This window comes from Corylus avellana, chromosome 7 (assembly GCF_965113065.1).
Source record: "Corylus avellana chromosome 7, dhCorAvel1.hap1.2, whole genome shotgun sequence".
NCBI lineage: Eukaryota > Viridiplantae > Streptophyta > Magnoliopsida > Fagales > Betulaceae > Corylus > Corylus avellana.
Window position 1 is genome coordinate 28,008,791 of NC_142496.1, and position 18,919 is coordinate 28,027,709.

At 35.8% G+C, this 18,919-nt stretch overlaps 1 protein-coding gene and 1 pseudogene across 3 annotated transcripts; both read left to right on the forward strand.

The window, feature by feature from the left end:
• The first annotated feature begins 3,604 nt into the window (after nt 1-3,604).
• Nucleotides 3,605-11,154, forward strand: LOC132184134 (ubiquitin receptor RAD23d). 2 transcript variants are annotated; one of them, XM_088518182.1, is made up of 12 exons: nt 3,605-3,768; nt 4,877-5,038; nt 6,301-6,354; nt 7,711-7,787; nt 7,901-8,050; nt 8,358-8,538; nt 9,019-9,171; nt 9,254-9,325; nt 9,420-9,467; nt 9,564-9,673; nt 9,764-9,842; nt 10,766-11,154. In XM_088518182.1, exons 1-12 carry the CDS (start codon nt 3,703-3,705, stop codon nt 10,880-10,882), a joined length of 1,269 nt encoding a protein of 422 aa, XP_088374308.1. In that variant the 5' UTR covers nt 3,605-3,702; the 3' UTR covers nt 10,883-11,154. The 2 variants fall into 2 exon arrangements, with proteins under 2 accessions (XP_088374308.1, XP_088374309.1); XM_088518183.1 differs by having other exon boundaries at nt 8,361-8,538.
• A 1,917-nt stretch (nt 11,155-13,071) lies between these two features.
• LOC132185626 (protein NRT1/ PTR FAMILY 3.1-like) lies at nt 13,072-15,345 on the forward strand (annotated as a pseudogene). The gene is made up of 4 exons (XR_015912889.1): nt 13,072-13,271; nt 13,377-13,594; nt 13,728-14,287; nt 14,482-15,345. The product of XR_015912889.1 is annotated as a protein NRT1/ PTR FAMILY 3.1-like (transcript).
• The last annotated feature ends 3,574 nt before the right edge of the window (nt 15,346-18,919 follow it).

Consider the following 18,919-nt stretch of genomic DNA (forward strand, 5'->3'; position numbering starts at 1 on the left):
CAATTCAACTTGGAGTAGGATTGTTGGCCAAATTCTTCAAGGAATCTTGATTGAACTCGGATTGAGACTCTTACTCCAATTCAACTAAGAGTAAATATTTGATCCGGATTTTATAGGACAAGACATGTCTCGGAACTTAGGGGGTTGAGACCTAGCTTTTCTCTTCCTAGGTTTTAATGAACAACAGCCATTTGTAACTTTCGTATTGGAGTGATTGTCTAACTCTCCCAAAAGGTGTTTGTCCAAGAGTTTGTATATAGATAAATCATGGTCCTGAGATGACTCTCTTCTCGAGAGTAATCCATTAAATGCTCATGTCTCTCGAGGATAGGCTCTTTCCGGGAGTCTTCCTACCTAAACACTGCACTATTAGTTTTGTAGGCTAGTCTTCAGTGTTGAGGTTCATTACTCTTCCGACAATATTGGTATTGGTTATGAAGCCCGTGATTTATATGATGGGTCTGTTAGGTGGGATTATTTCTAACATACTCTCTAAATGAGCCATGTTACACAATAATTTTTTAACTATCGCATTTTGTAAATTTAATGAATTAACCATTGAATTTTGTAAACTCATGTAGACCACACACAAATTTAATGATGAACTATATATGTAGATGAATATAATGTGACAGTGCGGTTAGAAATATAACAACAAAAAAAAGGACGAAAATATTTATTAAAAAACAATTGAAACCTTCATAAATAAATCCACATAATTTAATCGTATGAATCATTTAAAAAAAACAAAAAAAAAAACTTATTGTTTTTCTAGAGAAATGAGGAACACACACAATGTGAATCAAGTTAACACCCCCAAGGTGGAATAATAACATATGATATATTGGTTGTTAAGAATTTATAAGAACCGATTTGGACGGTATTTTAATCTGGTGGTACTCAATTTGAAGAAGGGTGAACGAAAAGGTCATGGATGTGGGTTGGGGAGATGCACTTTACCCTGTTGGAAATTATTTTCTTTTTGATATTTTATATTTGATGGTAACGAGGAGAGGGATTGGGCCCTTTGTCAGTTGTCTCACCCTCTCTCAAAGTTTGATTGGTTGCACTTGCACCATCAAATGCTTTAACTTTGCATTTTTACCAAGATTTGTTCCTATATCTATATCTCTCTGCTGGCTAGATTTGTTCCTTTTTTTTTTGTGAGTTACATTTGTTCCTTTGATTGGGTAGATTTGTTCTTATATCCCTATCACGGATTTGGGATTCTCTGCAATTGTATGTGCCGATCACAACTTGATTGATTGTACCATCACGTGCTATAAGTTTGCACTTATTAGATGGATGGGGATTTTTTGTAATTATTCGGCTCGATTGCACTAAGTAGGCAATTAAGAGTAGTTTTGATAAAACTTATTTGCCCAAGTGTTTAGGTAGCTTAATTAACTAAGAAAATAGAGAGAGAAAAAAAAAACAAAACAAAAACAAAATATTGGGTGCCAAGTAATTTTTTATTACAAAAAAAAAAATAATGCTACTATATTTTCATTCCCTTGTCTCATTGGCTTAATGCCACAATATTCATCTATTCTTGATTTTTTTTTTTTTTTTTTACATGTCCACACAAGAGGGAGGATGGAGGATTCGAACTAATAACCTCCGCTTTATAAGGCGTGGTCCTCAGCCGATTGAACTACCCTTTGAACACGTGATATGTGTTACTACTCTTACAACAACAAAAAATAAAAATAAAAGGGAAAGGGCACTTTCTGGTTAGGCCAACCCCACTCAAAAAGACATGGGCTCAAGCCTAAGTAACCGAATATTGGCCCTAACACTTGTACGTCATTGGGCCTTGGGGTTATGATATCTGCTCTCTCTCTGTTTCTCTCTCACTACGTCAATGGGCCTTCGTCCCCTGTCTGATGGGCCAGTTGGGGTTACTCACAAAAATGCAATATCAACTCTCTCTCACTCTCTCTATTTTTATTTTTTTAAAATATACTTTTTCCTGAGCAAATCAGATTCACAATATCTTTTTACCAACAAATCAGTAACTAAAATGTTTGGAAATGAATTTCAGGAGTCTATTTTTAAAAAAATATAAAATTTAGTTTTGCTTTTTTTTTTTTTTTTTTTTAGTTTCTTGTAATTTAAAATTAGTTTTCCTAACACGTGGTAAACTATTTACGTAGGGTTCATGCCATGCAAGTAGTTTTCAATGAAATGATTGAATTGAAAAATGCTAATAATAACTTGTGAGGTGTTTTGACCAAATATCCCAAAAAATATGAGGAAATATAATAAATTAACATGTTTAATATGTTCTTAGAGTATGTGATTCACATGCATTTTTAAAATGCATATGAAAATCATATGTTTTAAAAATACGTATCATTTCTAATAAATTGAGCTTGATAAATTTTATACAATCTAATTTAAGGAAAACACTTTCTATTACTAATGGGTCACCTCATGAACGAGCAGAAGCTTTATCTATGTTTTCTCATGTCTTATACGTGAGTTCTAGCCAAAAATGTTTAGACCTGATGGAAATATCTAATCTGACTAGATGCATATATCACTAATTATTCAAAGAAAAAAAAAATTAAATACCTTCTCATAAATATACGATGCCTCAAAAGTCAATATTCTGTTTGGTTAGAAAGAAAAAGAAAAAAACCAAAGAATAAGAGAGAAGGAAAATAAAATGGAGGGAAGGAGAAGGAAAGTATCTCTCTTTTTCTTTATTTTTGATACCACAAAGTGGAGAGGAAAAGGAAAACATATGTTCCTTACTAATGCTTGTTCTTTGAGAGAAGAGAGGAGAATCAATTTCATTTCACGTTAACTAACTTTTATGCCAATATTGTATAACAATTATGAGTTATAATCATGAGATTATAATTTCGATAATGATTTCTAAATAATTATGTGTAAAAGGAGTAGACTTTTACTATTCTTAATCATGTTTTTTTTGGGTCCCAAACATGGGACGTGAATATATGATAATAATGTATATGATAAATGAGAAATGTTATGCGTTTTTTTAGTATTTTTTTGTTGTCCTCTCAACTGTAATGTGATTTTTAAAATCACCAATAGATTAAAAATTAATAATGATAATTGCAAATTCAACGATAATTTTAAAAGATACATCACAGTTATGAGGATACCAGAAGAATACTAGAAAAACACCTAACATTTTTTCATGATAAATTTATATAGCGAAATCAATTTATAAAAAAAGAATGGAAAATAACAATCCCAAAGAAGCTACTAGTGTTAAGGGCGAGGCTCAAGATTGGCGGTGCCACAGGACCGATCCGAAACATTATAAGCTTCCTTCCCCGAGATAAACACAAACTCAATCAAGAGTCCTTGTCAGATACAAAAATCTAGCTTTATCAGTCTCCTCCCTAAAAATTTTCAATCCAAGGAAAACCAATACCCGCAACACTCCTTCATAGTGCCTATCCACCACGCACATATCCGTCCATCCATGTGAGATACAACCCTCATCTCTACGGCGCGTTTCACTTCCCCGCAGCGGCACGCGTGTTCGCTCCACCTTCCTGCATATATAAAGAGGCAAATTTGTGCTTTTTTTTAAAATAAAAAATAAAAAAATAAAAAAAATATACTTTTCTTCTATTCTTTATAGCTATTTACTTGCGCGTTCGTTCTCCCTCTTTTCTCTCTCTCGGAGGCTGTACGGACGGCGAATTGGAGCAGTTGACGATGAAGATTTTCGTGAAGACTTTGAAGGGCACTCACTTTGAAATCGAAGTGAAGCCTGAAGACTCGGTTCGCTTCCTTCTTCTTCGTATTCTTTACCTATTGTTTTTTATGTTGTCATAGAATTTTAGTATGATTGGCATTGTTATCATCGTAATTGTGGATTGTAATTACTAGGGTTCCGTTCTTGTGGTGCGTGTGTTTCCCCAAATTGAGGGATTATTAGGGTTTAAATTTGTACTTGGTTTGCAGATTTCGCGCTTTTGGTTTGTTGTGCATATTGAAGTTTAGGTTTGGGGATGAGTGGAATTGGATTGGAGATTGTGAGTTGGTGCTTAGTTTTGGGCAAATTTGTATTTTGTGACTTCTTTCACTTTTCAGTTAGTGGATTTGCGGTTTTAGCTCCTTGAATTGGTTTGCTTTGTGGGCGAATGTGGGAGTTTATGTGGGTTCTGGGTTTTTCAAGTTACTGACAATTGGGCCCAGTAGGCTAGTAGCTGTAATGGCTATACGAATCACGGATGATTAGTTGAGATGAACATTGAATGACGATTGAGTGCATCATGATTGGCACTAGGTTTCATTTGGAATTCTTGTTGATGAAATGTCAATGCAATGTACAAGAGGATGCAAGTGTGGTTCTGTGCTTGACCCATGTGTTGTTATTTATTAGATATGAATAATAGGCATGTCTAACAAGGGATGAGAGGGGAAATTGCTTTCAGTTTTGGAAGATACTTTATTAATCCGCCTATCTGTGGCATAATGACATCCATATGAGCGAGTTGCCTATATGTATGTGTGACCTAGTTTTCTGGGTTTAGACCAATCAGACGTTTAGTTATATCCCACACTCAGTGTCTACCTTAGTCCCTGTAACATAATCTCAAAGGAAGTCTTCGTATATTGTATTGGTTAAACCCATTGTGTACTGGAATTTACATGCAGGGGGATTCATTATGGTGGCTTGCAGTTAGTTTTAGTTTCAGGGCAAAACGTGGGTCCCTTCATAGAACTATCCAGTAATTTGTTATTTTTTTTTTTTTTTGAAATAAGTAATTTGTTATTTTATTACTAAAACGTGTACGTTATTTTTGTGGTGTTACTGCTTTGTCTATATGGGTTCTATGACTAGTAGTCTATTATTTCTGTTGAACCCTGCTACTACTCTTTCCAGGTTGCTGATGTGAAGAAGAGTATAGAAAGTGTTCAAGGTGCGGATGTTTATCCTGCTGCACAACAGATGCTTATCCATCAAGGAAAGGTTCTTAAAGATGGCACCACCTTGGATGAAAACAAAGTTGCTGAAAATAGTTTTGTTGTGATCATGTTAACAAAGGTGATACCAATTTTGTGTTTCTTTGATATAATCAATAAGTATGTTATAGTGTTTGCTTAGACTTGGGCTGATAAGGTCGTGCAACTGCAGTCAGCTAATACTTGAAACAATGTCTTTTAGATATTATCTTATTTAAAAATTGGAGGTAGCCATGGCCAAACTAAAACTTATGATGAGGGAAGTGCTTGGATCTTTGCTCTTAAAGGATCAATAGTTTTTAAGTGGGTTCTCATATAATTTTTGCATGTTAAGAACGGTCCTATATTATATTTATTTCCTAGCTGATCACTGTGTACGATCAGTTAGATTCTGCATCCTATTTATTAATTTTTGTGTAGAATTTAAGGGCAGATAACCATACGTGCTAATGATTGGGAATATCTCTCGGTAGTGATAGTACATGGATTATAATATATAATTGTTGTCCTTTTTAAGGAAAAAGGTCCATGTCTTATGTTAATGTTTTATCAAATGGTGACAGAACCCCATCACTTATGGGCAGATTCTCCCATTTTTTAAGAGGGGCTAGTGGATTGATGGTTTCTTGTTCTTGCAGAAAGGGTGTTTTAAATTTTCAATTAATTACATCGCTGAATCAAGCTTTTACTTTAGATGATTTTTATGAGTAGTTCAATATTTTTCTAGGTATTATTACTGATTTTAATGCCTTTTTTGTTTGTTTGTTTGTTTTTGTTTTTTTGGCTTCGAACTACAATGCAATTTGCAGTGTCCCTCCTCTCACCCCCCCCCCCCCCCCCCCCCACCAAACTACCGTTGGGTTGGAATGTACCCCTTCCACACAAAACAATGACAAAAATACCCTTGGTAAAAGATTTAGAATAAAATGAAAAAGTCAAATTTCAGAAAAATAAATAAAAATAGAAAAGACAAAAAATTCATGAAAAATGATTTTTTTTTTTTTCTTCCATTTTTTTGTTTTCCTTGAAAAATTTAATCAAGGGTATTTTTTTTTATTTTTTATTTATGGGGGAAACATCGCTGCAATTAAAAGTTTGAGGGAACTTGGCAAATTGCTTGATAGTTAGAGGGGGTTAAGTGTACTTTTTTTTTAATATATATATGTATATATATATTTGAACTTAGTTGCCTCTTGTTTTGTAGATGTGATTTGTTGATTTTCTGTTGACCTGGTTGGTTCCCAAGTTTGATTGCAATCTTTTGCTTGAACTTGTACTTGTCAAGGTTTGGGATACGACTTTTCTCTTCTACTGATCATTACTTTATTGCTTATCTGATACTAGAATAAGAGCTCATCTAGTGAGGCTTCTACCACATCAACTGCTGCTGCAAGCAAGGTGAGAACAGTCATTATAATATATCTGTTGTGAGTTCTTGGTGGTGGTAACGCTTTTGTTTCCACTTGCTGTTAGTTACTAGCTATACACTTTACACGGATTCGAGGTTTACCCAACAGGGATGGGTACATGAAGTAGCCCTGTCTTAAAGTGGTTCCTCGTCATCAAAAAAACACAAAATACTATCCATAACTTATCTTCAAATTCTTTGATCATAGTTTTTTTTTTTGGCTTAATGAGTATTCCGTCGAGAACAAAGTAGATTATTTTACATTTAGCTATACTATTGCATCACCATCATTACGCTTGGCCTTTCTTTTTGTGTGTTTTTCTTTTGAATTTGGAAGGATGAACCCTAGTATAGAAGTGTCAATCTTAGTGTGAATCCATGATTGGGAGGTCTAAACGTCCAGTAGTTTCTGGTGATTATTGGGAATAACTTTCCTTTTGTCTTGTATGTTTTAGGCTTTGGCTCTTAACAAGGCCTATTCTGTCCTAAACCCATGCAAACTGATGATGGTTCAGCAACATGATTGCTGTTTCCCCAACCTCAAGGGTTTAAATCTGAAATCCTGAATATTTAAACTTGTTGCTCCAAATTCAGGCATATTCTTGTTAGTCTGGTTTATAAGAAAATGCTTCTAGAGATGTTTATTGTTGAAAGATTTTGGTACTTGCTTTGTTTGAGGCATTATGGTCTGATTTTAGGACTCGGGAGATGTTTAGTCTTGTGTGAGGTCTATGTTCAAAATATTTTTGTCATCATTATCATGGCTATTATTATCATTATGATGATGATGAGGTTTATAGCTTAGATTTTTGATACTTCGCTGTTAATATTACTCGTTGGATGCGATGTGAATATACATCAAAAGAATATACATAAAACTCTAATAGTCTATTCAATTTTGGGAAATTGATGATTTCATATTCTCATTTCATCCTCTGCTCTATTTTTTGGTCTGTTAATGTTGTCTTGCATCAACTGCAAGAGTTTCAATCCTTTAATTAATCTGTTTTTTTTTTTTTTTTTTTTTTTTTTTTTTTTTTTTTTAACATAAATCCATATCACCCTTTCTAGAATGTCTTTAAAATAATAAAAATAACATTTCAATATTTTTGATTCGCTGAACATTACCATGTCTCTCAACTTCTTTAGTTGTAGCATGCCTTAAAGCTCTAAATGTTGATTGCCGGGAATTAGTATTCTCAAAGTCTAGTGCCTTAAGTTGGTTTGTCACTACTTATTAGTTCTTGTATCCTCCCTTTTTATATTGTATGTTGGTTTACTGGACCATATTCCATTGTGAGTTTCTATCTACTTTTAAGTCTTAAAAATGCTTGACCCTCATGCAGACTCCACAGACAAGTGCCCCGCCTCCTACAACCCCAGCATCAACGGCACCTCAAGCTCCTGTAGTAACCTCGGAATTGTGAGTCCAAGATTTTATAAATGACATTGTTCTCTGAAAAATTTTGTTTGTACAATTATAATTTCCTTTGTCTTTGTGATGTTTGTTCTGTTTATAAGTTTTCTATTTCACAGGCCTGTGACTGTCAGTGCCCCTGCCCCGGCCCCGGCCCCGGCCCCGGCCCCTGCCCCAGCCCCAGCCCCAGCCTCTGCCCCTGCCCCTGCCCCGGCCCTAGCCCCAGCCCCAGCCCCAGCCCCTGCTACTATCTCTTCTACCACTGCTGCGTGAGTATTTCTGTTTTCTCCATTGAACTTTGGAAGAGCATGCATTTCAGTTTCTTCTTTATGTTGGTGTTTACATTTAGAGTTTTCTTGTTGAGAATTGCTAGGCATACAAAATATTTTACAAAAAAAAACTATTACAAAGTGATGTGTTACAACATGATTGAATTTCACAAAATTTGAATTCATCTCCTTTTCAATCATGTTGTGCCACATCACTTTGTAAGAGTTTTTTTTTGTAAAATATTTTGTAAGTCTACCATTCCTCGTTCTTTTTTGTCTCGTAAAGATCTCGATATGTGTGTTGAAGCAGGTCTGAGGGTGATGTTTATGGCCAAGCAGCGTCTAATCTGCTTGCTGGAAACAACTTAGAGGGAGCAATTCAGCAAATTCTGGATATGGGAGGAGGGACTTGGGATAGGGATATTGTTGTTCGTGCACTTCGTGCTGCTTTCAACAACCCAGAGAGAGCTGTTGAATATTTATATTCGGTAGGTGATTTGAAGACGTTTAATGATTCATGGTCAAGTTGCTTTGTTTTTTCATAATCAGCTAATACACGTTTCGTTTCATGATTTTTTTAAGTGTTAATGATATTGGACTTTAATACTCTTGATGGATGATTGTAAAGTTCTTAGAACTTAGGGATTTTTTTGCAGTTACCAGGTACTAGTGCTTGAAGAATAATTGTTGACATCTTTATAATGGTTTTGGTAAAGCTGGTGATTTTTCTTTTGTATGTGTTTTCTATTTTATTGCACATGATCAACTGAAGCTGTATGACTTTTAGGCTTATCAATCTGGCCATGTGTAACTCTAAACATTTGTTTTGAATAGGCAATGGCTGCATTAGTTTCTTTTGCTTGATGATACTCTTGTCCTACTTGATACACTATCATTTGAGCCTTCATCATCTGTTTCTACTTGACGTCATATCTCTATATCTAACATTTTCAGTTCGTAAATATCAGGGTATCCCTGAGCAAGCTGAAGTTCCTCCAGTGGCCCGAGTCCCTGCAAGTGGGTCACCTGCAAATGCTCCAGCCCAACCTCCGCAACCTGCACAACCAGCAGCTGTTCCTTCAAGTGGACCAAATGCTAATCCTTTAGATCTCTTTCCCCAGGTAGTTATTGCATTGTTTTTGCTCATTGATTTTTGGGGAGATTGATTACAATTATGGACTTGAGTGTTTTTTTTGGCAATAGGGCCTTCCCAACATGGGCTCAGGTGCTGCTGCTGGTGCAAGTACCCTTGATTTTTTGCGCAATAGTCAGCAGGTCTCCCCCCACTCTCCTTCTGTTTATGCCCATTGTGCGTCATATCTATACTTACACTGGTTTTGAAATTGTCTGTTGTGTTTTTCTATTTCAGTTTCAAGCCTTGCGAGCAGTGGTTCAGGCTAATCCACAAATATTGCAGGTTCCCCCCTCCCCTTCACCAAAAAAAAAAAAGAAAAGAAGATTTACTTCCCCTCTTTTTCTTAAGGGTTTGTTTTAATTCTCTTTTTGTTGCCAGCCTATGCTTCAAGAGCTTGGGAAACAAAATCCCAACCTTCTGAGGTTAATTCAAGAGCATCAGGCTGACTTCCTTCGCCTGATTAATGAACCTATTGAAGGTGGAGAAGGGTGAGGGTTTATTTATGTTTCTTATTACAGTGCTTTATTGGTTTATACATTTGTACAAACTTTTTATGCTAATGAATAATGTTTTTTTAGGAATGCACTGGGGCAGCTGACAGCAGGAATGCCGCAGGCTATAACAGTCACCCCTGAGGAGCGCGAAGCCATAGAACGAGTGAGTTTTTTTTTTCTTCCTTGCATGAATTTGACCTTTGGATAGTACATTGTGGTTTATTTGTACGAACCTAAATCTTTGCTGTTTCAACTGAATCTCACTGTAGTTTTTGTTTTTTATATTTTTATTTTTGTGAAACTGACTGAAGCATCCAAGTAATACTGGTACTCAAGGTTACGAAATGTTTCAGTTTCGTGCTTGTCAATAGAAACTATATCGTATTAATGGAAACATTTTGGATTACAGTGTATTATTAGATTCGTGTTTAAAATTTGGTTTAATGACAGCGCATATCAATGACTTGACAGAAATGGGACTATTGATGATTCCTATTTTGTGACTTGTATTTTGAATTAGTATATCATTCTTTTGCATTGATTTTTATGAAGTTTGTCTAGCTTTTATAAAATATCATAAATTTGATAGCTTTTCTGTGAATGTCCACTGAGATTGAACTATTTACATATTGTGCAATGTAAGTAGTGTTATTTTTGGGGAAGTTTGCATTTACATATTGAATATGATATCACTGCACACATGATTTATCAAGATCATATTTTATCTTTATCAATAAGTGATGGTTTTTATTTAAACGGGCGATCGATGCCATCAACTTATCATTGGTTCTACTCTAACCTCCTCTTATGGACATGGCTCCGTGGACAGAAGCGCACTCAATAATTTTTAATGCTTGTCTTTGACTGTAAATGGTTCTCATTCATGCATTCCTGCACCCGGCCAATGCTTTTCCATACTTTCTCTGGTACATTATGTTTTCATCTGACGTGTTGGTGCAGTTAATTTGATTCTGAGGTTTTCTTATTATATGTAAACGCTCATATGTAATATGTTTTGTTGTTTTAAGAGATGATGATATTTGCCATAATTTTTTTTTTTTTTTAATGATTTGTTTTTTCCATCAGCTTGAAGCAATGGGCTTCGATCGAGCAACCGTATTGGAGGTGTTTTTCGCCTGTAACAAGAATGAGGAGCTGGCTGCCAATTACCTTCTTGATCACATGCATGAGTTCGAGGATTGATATAACAAAATATCTGTGGTCTATTTTCTTCTTGCTGCTACCCCCAACATCCATTCAACAAAAAAAATATATAACAAGTCTTCTGTTTTCAGTGACTTCTTTCTTAAATGCATCTTCTTCACCTTCAACCCTTCAGTCTGGAGTTTATATGATGTGTGCGTGTCTGGAGTGGACAAAGGAATGTTTAGGTGTATTTGCTTTCCGGATAACCCTGGTTTCTCCCTTGTTAGGATTCATTAAGATTTTATTATACATAGTTGCTTGCCTGGGTATCTCTTTTCATTGTGTATACTTCACAATTCACATGTTGGTCTGGACTTGAGATGTGCACCATTTGGATTCTGCACTCACGTCAGTGACTGTTTCTGGTCCGGTCCAACATAAAAATGTTTTTTAGTTTTTAAATTAATTTCCGAGGCAGCCCTAAAAATAAATTATGCTTTTTCCCCCTCTTTTGGTTGGGTATCATATGAGAGCGAAGATTTTTTTTCCTTCCAATTCATCTCACATCATAAGATCTTTGGGGAATTATGGCGAAGGTGAAGGAAATGCGTGTGTATGGTGGGAAAGGTGGGAGTGCAGTAGATTTGACTTCCAATACCCAAAAAAAAAATAAAAATAAAGAAGGAAAAGAGTTGATTCGGATGTTGAGGGAGGGGGGTTAGTTAATCGGTGTTACATTTTCTTCATTGATCTGAATATGCCAACTCTCGCTTCATACTAATGCCTTAGTCGAATTCAGCGTGCTATTTGTCATAGAATGCTAAGCTGCTAAGTTATTAAAGTAAATGTTTAAAATTTAAAAAGCAGCCCTGATCCCAATTGAATTTAAGTTTGTTTTCATTCATGATCCCGATGAAAAATATTGATTCCGTTCCCACGTGAACTTCAAGATAGTTCTAAAGTCCGCACTGGTCTTCGGCATTTCTTGTTTGGATGTGATTAAAGTAGTGGCATAATGATATAATAACCCTTTTTTAGTCCTTTTCTTTTCTTGTGAATTGAGGAATTCATGGCCTAATGACGAGGGGATTTGGTATGAAATCACTATCATATTGAGAGGGAGAGAGGGTGCATGACCATCTTCAATTGCGGATAAATAAATAGTCACAATCAGTGGCTTTTATTATTATTATAGTTTAATTTTAGCATTATTGCTTTGATACCTCATATTCTAGTTTTATCAGTTAGGTCTCTCTCATGCAAGTTTTGAATTGCTAGCAAGAGCTTCCACCGACTTTTGTCTATTGTAGTAGAGTGTTAAGTGATACAAAAGCAGTTTGGAACCGGATTTGTTTTTGTTTTTGGTACAAATTCATATGCAAATTTAGTATTCAATAATGGGAAAAAATTCAAAGTTTTACTCTTGTTTTTTTTCTTCCATCCAAATCTGCGCGCACTCGGTACAAACTCCAAACACCTAAAACATCGATGTTTGCTGTGGATCCTTAATTATTTTAGTGGAGTTTAGTTTCAAACAAGAAAGCTAATAGGCAGGTAGGGGGTAGAGATTAGGAAGCAATTAAGTTGATGATTTTGTTATCCATGTAAGCCCTCCCCAAGATGTAATACACTCAGACAATTCGGATGCTTCTACTCTTTGTCATTTTGTACGTGGGGCATTAGCATCTCTAGGTAGCATCTCTCTGGGTATGTACCCCCCCCCCCCCCCCCCCCTCCTTGTTTTTGGTACAAATTCATATGCAAATTTAGTATTGAATAATGGGAAAAAATTCAAAGTTTTAATCTTTTTTTTTTCTTCCATCAAAATCTGCAAACACTCTGTACAAACTCCAAACACCTAAAACATCGATGTTTGCTGTGGATCCTTAGTTATTTTAGTGGAGTTTACATTCAAACAAGAAAGCTAATAGGCAGGTAGGGGGTAGAGATTAGGAAGCAATTAAGTTGATGATTTTGTTATCCATGTAAGCCCTCCCCAAGGTGTAATACACTCAGACAATTCGGATGCTTCTGGTATGTACTCTGTCATTTTGTACGTGGGGCATTAGCATCTCTAGGTCGCATCTCTCTGGGTATGTACACCCCCCCCCTCCCCAACGCTTCATTGACTTCATGCAAGGGCAATAGCCTCTCTCTCTCTCTCTCTCTATGTATATATATATATATATATAAAATATGTTTGTATATATACATACACAGAATAAGGTTTTGGTAAGAGCATCCTTTACATTTTAGAGAACTTAAAAGGAGCACGTTGAGAAGGAGCGCTGCCATTTACAAATGGAGAGAAGTAGCACTGAAGTTGTAGAGATGGAAAATAAAGAGGTGATCAAAGAAGGGAAGTCAGAGATGGAAAAAATGGATGAGCTAAGCGACCATTTCAAGAGGAAGAAGGGTGGAATTATCACAATGCCCTTCATCTTCGGTACGCTTCTGCATGCGCATTAATGCTAGAGTTACATTAATCTTTCTTTTCTCCTTTTCAATGATCTGCTTTTGGTCATGATCTTTTCCTTTTTGGTGTACGTAGCAACTGAGTTTTGTGAGAAGTTGGCAGTGGATGGCTTCAGTAACAATATGGCTAACTATTTAACTCAACATCTTCATATGCCTATTACTAAAGCCGCTAACACTGTCACCACCTTCAGTGGCACTGCAGGCTTGATGCCATTGCTTGGAGCCTTCATCGCTGATTCATATGCTGGACCCTTTTGGACTATCACAGTCGCTTCCATTACGTGCCAAATAGTAAGATATATATCTACATAACCTTTCTCTCTCTCTCTCTCTCTCTCTCTCTCCCTATATATATATATATATATATGAAGCTTGATATACATAAGATTTTCAGTTATTTCTTTCATGCTCATGATATGATCAGGCCCTGGTATGCTTGACATTATCAGCGTCACTGCCACAGCTAAGGCCACCTCCATGTGCAGCTAACCAAGGGTGCCAAGAAGCCAATTCCAGGGAGATTGCAATCCTCTACTTTTCTCTTCTAATGGTGGCCATCGGATCCGGCGGGATCCGACCATGTGTGGCGGCCTTTGGGGTGAACCAATTTGTTGGTGTGGAACCAAAGCACAAGACCAAGACATGGGTGTTTTTTAATTGGTACTATTTTGTGATGGGGGCATCTATGCTTCTGTCCTCAACAGTGCTTGTATATATTCAGGATAATGTTGGATGGGGTTGGGGCCTTGGAATTCCAACAGCTGCCATGCTTTTTTCAATACCCATTTTTGTTTTTGGCTACCCGCTTTACCGAATTTTGGTTCCGGCTGGGAGCCCATTTACTCGATTGTTACAAGTCACTGTGGCTGCATTTAGGAAGAGAAATGTCCCCTTTGTTTCTGACCCAGAAATGTTATATCAGAATAAGGAGATTGATGCCTCTATTTCTTCAGACGGGATGCTACATCATACTAGACAATTTCAGTAAGCCGCTATATCCCTCTCTCTCTTATATATATATACACTACATTGCTGTACACAAGACTTTTGGGCACGTTTGTAAGGAGCATAATCATTTTCCATAAAATGATGAATTAGGCTCACAAATTTCTTTACATACCGATAAACTTTACACTGCCTTTCTTCTTTCTTCTTAGATGATTTATGTTAAAGTGCAGGTTCTTGGACAAGGCAGCCATTGTGACTGTCAAAGACGACATTAAAGCTACACAAAAACCAAATTTATGGAGGCTGAACACGGTTCATAGAGTTGAAGAGTTGAAATCTATAATGAGAATGTTACCCATATGGGCTGCTGGAATAATCTTTTTCGCAGCCTCTGCCCAACAACGAACCTTCTCTCTCCAACAAGCCAATGCCATGGACAGGCAGCTCACAAAGTCATTCCAAATCCCTTCAGCCTCAATGTTCCTCTTCACCGTCATATCTATGCTCACCACGATTGCCTTCTTCGACCGCGTTTTCGTTCCTTTTGCAAGCAAGTTCACAGGGCTCAGCCAAGGCATCACCTTCTTGCACCGCATGGGAATGGGCTTTTTCATTTCAATATTCGCCACTCTGGTGGCCGGTTCATTGAAGTGAAGCGCAAAAAGCCAGCCAATTTGGCTAAATCCACTACTCTCCCATTAATCTCAGTCTTTTGGCTTGTGCCACAGTACAGCCTTCATGGGATTTCAGAGGCTTTCATGGCCATCGGCCACCTCGACTTTTTGTATGATCAGGCGCCGGAGAGCATGAGGAGCACCGCCATGGCGCTGTTTTGGACGGCAAATTCGGCCGGTGACTATACCAGCACACTTTTGGTTTCTCTGGTGACCAAATTTAGTCACTGGCTTCCAGGCAAAAACTTGAACAATGGAAAATTGGAGTACTTTTACTGGTTGATCACATGTTTGCAAGTCCTAAATTTTGTGTACTATTTTCTTTGTGCCAAATTCTTTACTTCCAAGCCCCTTCAAATACAAACAAACGAAGGTGATGACTCGAAAGGGAAGGGATTAGAGCTCGAGAATGGGGTTTAGTTGTATTAATTATATGTGAATATATATTGGCTAGCTACTTTGTGCATACACCATTAATATTTACGAATATCTAACATATTTACACGAGCTTGCTTAGAATTCGATTAAAGTACAATAAAATTACTGTTCTCCATAATTTCAACTAACTACAATTAAAAATGTTTATACAATTAAAATATATGGTAAGATATCCACGTACCCTTGCTTTGAAAAGTTTTCTTTATTGTTTTCATATTTCCTATTCTTGGTATCCAAAACTAATATCACTTTTTAATTAAACACACTAATTAATTAAATAACCTACTTGGTAATTAGGTCAACACACGATTACCACTTATAATATAATTTGGTGATTGTTTAGATGCTTGGTTAGCCACTTCATATATAAATCCAAAATGCATCAAGCGCTTTGAATGTGCTTTGACAAGTCTTGACTTTTTGTAAGGCATCTTTTTCTTTTTTCCTAATCAAATAAGGGAAAGCGGTTTACAGAGGATCAAACAACAATATCAAAAGGGTGGGCATCCTAACAACAGCCTAAATGAAAAATGCAACACAAATACGAGGATAGATCCAAAAGAATCAAACAGTATACAATAGTTTCATCCATAGTTTCAGAAAAATCATAAATAAACAGGGTCTTTTTTAAGTTAAAGTAGGGCACCCTTTGTTTGTATATAACATACTTTTCTTCTAAGTTTGACTTTTGAGTCTAGACAGCTAATCAGCTATACAAATGACAATTTCACATGCCTTTTTGACAAGTTTAGCTACTTTTATACTAGGGTGTGGTTAAATCAGGGGAAATTTTTTTTTCTTTTTTTTAAGGGTGGGCAAAATAGGAAATAATGCGGGTATTGTACATGGGTTTGAGAAACTCTGAGCGGGTTAGCGGGGAGCATTTGCCCCCTCTCTCCCCCAACTACTACTAGATTCGTGTCAAGATTGGTTGAATTATTTACTTGACATTTGACAAGCATTAAGAAAGAGGACCATGATTGACACTTAAAAAGAGTTTTTAATGAGACCATAAAACATTATGTTGGGATACCAATACCATTCAATTTAAAAACTTAAATTTATTGGTTTTAACGTAACCATACTTTATTAACCATTCAATTGAAAAACACTTGAAATAGATCCAGATTGCGTCAGTATTCCTGGCTTGAGAGGAGAATATAAATGGAGAGAGTTCTTAGAGAAAAGAGTGAGTGTGTGGGAGGGGGAGATTGATTAAGTTAGGCCTTCGTGGGCCTCTCTTGGGCCCTAGCAATGGTAGTCCTTAATTATATTAGGCTTTCTTGGACTCTAAATATATCGAGCCTTTTATTTGACTGGATTTTTTTTTTGGTCTTCAATCCTAGGTTTATTTTCGCGCCAGTCATATTGACCTTAAATATTTACTGGGGTAGATTTTTGTTTCACATTTTATTAAGGACAAAAAAAAAATTAAAAAATTACGTCCGTGGGCTTTTGTTCAGTTTTTGTCTGAGCTAGACAAGATTAGATGCGGGTCATATATATATATATGACCCGCATCACATCACACATGTCCAAACGCATATCCGTTTGGACAGGATATGTCCAAACGCATCCTATCCCGTGTCTGTGTGCCGACATCACGAATTAAAATCGGATCTATGAAGAAGTTTTTGAGTAGAGATTTTCCGCAGCATGGGGTTCTTCTAGTATCTATCAAAGTCTGACGTAGTAAATTGTTTTTTTTTTTTAAAAAAAAATGTCAAATATTTTGCTTTTTTTAAGAAAATAATAATAATTGAAGAAAAGAGATATTAAAGGAAAATTCAAATGTATGATGATCGAATCCATTTTGAGTAATACAGTTCCTAAAGAGTTAACCTTTTACCCATAAATTTTAGTTTTGAATTAAAAAATAAGTTTTGAGGCATTAAAAATTAAATATTAATTTATAGAAATTTAATTAATAAAAAAAAATTTATTATTACTTTTTAATATATGTCCCACGCTTGGCGGCCTTTTTGCAGCCGCATAGCAGCACTCAGAAGTTTTTTGTTTCACATTAGTATATGTACAAAAATAACAGAAGGACCAAATTTGCTGTTCTTTTCATTCCCGTGCTATATATCAAGTGGTAACCATATGTGGACCCGATTAACAAGTAGGTTATTTAGTTAATAGTGTATGAATATATAATTGCAATTTTATGAATCATTTATTAGTTATATTCTTTAACATTTTTAGGAATTTTTTATTTATTTATTTTATTTTTAACTATATTTTTTAATCTTATCTCCATCACTGCGTCCAAGCAACTTTCTTTCTTTCTTGAGTTTTCTATGCAAGATTTTGGTAGTTACAATAATAATATATGTTAGATTTATCTTTTTCAAAATCCTTGGGTAGAAATATCATATCATGTCATGTGCAAAACCTACTGATTTATATTAAGACCGAAAAGCTGGTTAACACCTCCAAGACCCCACTGCTCATATCGGTATGTCACATTCTCTCTGAATGGACTATACTATACCGGCTACCACCTTTGTTAGGTTTGCACCATTAAATCATGATACAAAAAATATTTGTACAAAATCACTATTCACAGTGATGGGACATTCCTTTGAGCACCAAATAATATAACATTTCTCTCCTTGCTTATCGAAAGAGATTTTGAACTAACACATAAAAAATAAATAAATTATTAGAATATTAATTAAGATTCTTTTTTTTTTTTTTTTATCAACAAAAATTAGTGTGGGGTTGATTGACCAGTGTCATATTAGTAAAATGACATAAAAATGTCTTGAAGCACATGATAACTCGGTAGCAAATTCAAACCGCCCTATAGATCGGCTCCGTTTGAAATCAAGTGTAAAATGATAAATTAATTATATCTAGAGCCATATATGCTCTCATCTGTCTATTCTCATATGATTGTATATTTGAAATGTGGTTTTTTTTTTTTTTTTTCTAATTAAAAAGGCGGGAAGGGATGATCAATGTAGTTTCTTCCCTTGGGCGTAACCATCGGATTCTCACCTACTGTGGAATGTTTGGTTTGAGTCATATTTACTGCTTAGGAAGGCGAGTTCGTCACCACAGTCCCACCAAAGTTCTTATATGGTCTGCTCCTTTTTTTTTTCTTTTTTTTTTTTCTAATGGCTAGTGTGGTATATGGCATTATTAATGGAGAAATCCTATATATGGATGTGACAATGTTGATTTTATTTAAAAAAAAAAAAAAACTGACCTAATAGTTAATTGATCATATGTAACAAAATAAAAATATAATATATAGTATTTAAAAAGAATATTAATTGTAAAATGAATTAGAGGACCACTTGATCAAGGGGGTTCTTTCCCGGGGCCCTCCTTACCCACTCAGTCGACTAAATCATAATTCTTAATAGGAAACAAGCCCACTCTTCTTTCTTCTGGCAAATTAAAATGCAAACAAAGTATGTATCAAAGCATTTATATGAGAGAAAGACGCATGCAGAGACAAATTAAGGCGAAGAGAGAGAGAGAGAGAGAGAGAGGGGTGAGGATTAGCATTTAGCTTAGAGTCACCATCAACGACGGAGTTGGTATC

Excerpts from the sequence above, each read along its gene's own strand:
- LOC132184134 (XM_088518182.1), top strand. The coding sequence starts at position 3,703 with ATGAAGATTTTCGTGAAGACTTTGAAGGGCACTCACTTTGAAATCGAA. Across the intron at positions 8,051-8,357 it reads ATCTCTTCTACCACTGCTGC|CAGGTCTGAGGGTGATGTTT; the intron begins GTGAGTATTTCT and ends TGTGTGTTGAAG. Across the intron at positions 9,674-9,763 it reads CCTATTGAAGGTGGAGAAGG|GAATGCACTGGGGCAGCTGA; the intron begins GTGAGGGTTTAT and ends ATGTTTTTTTAG.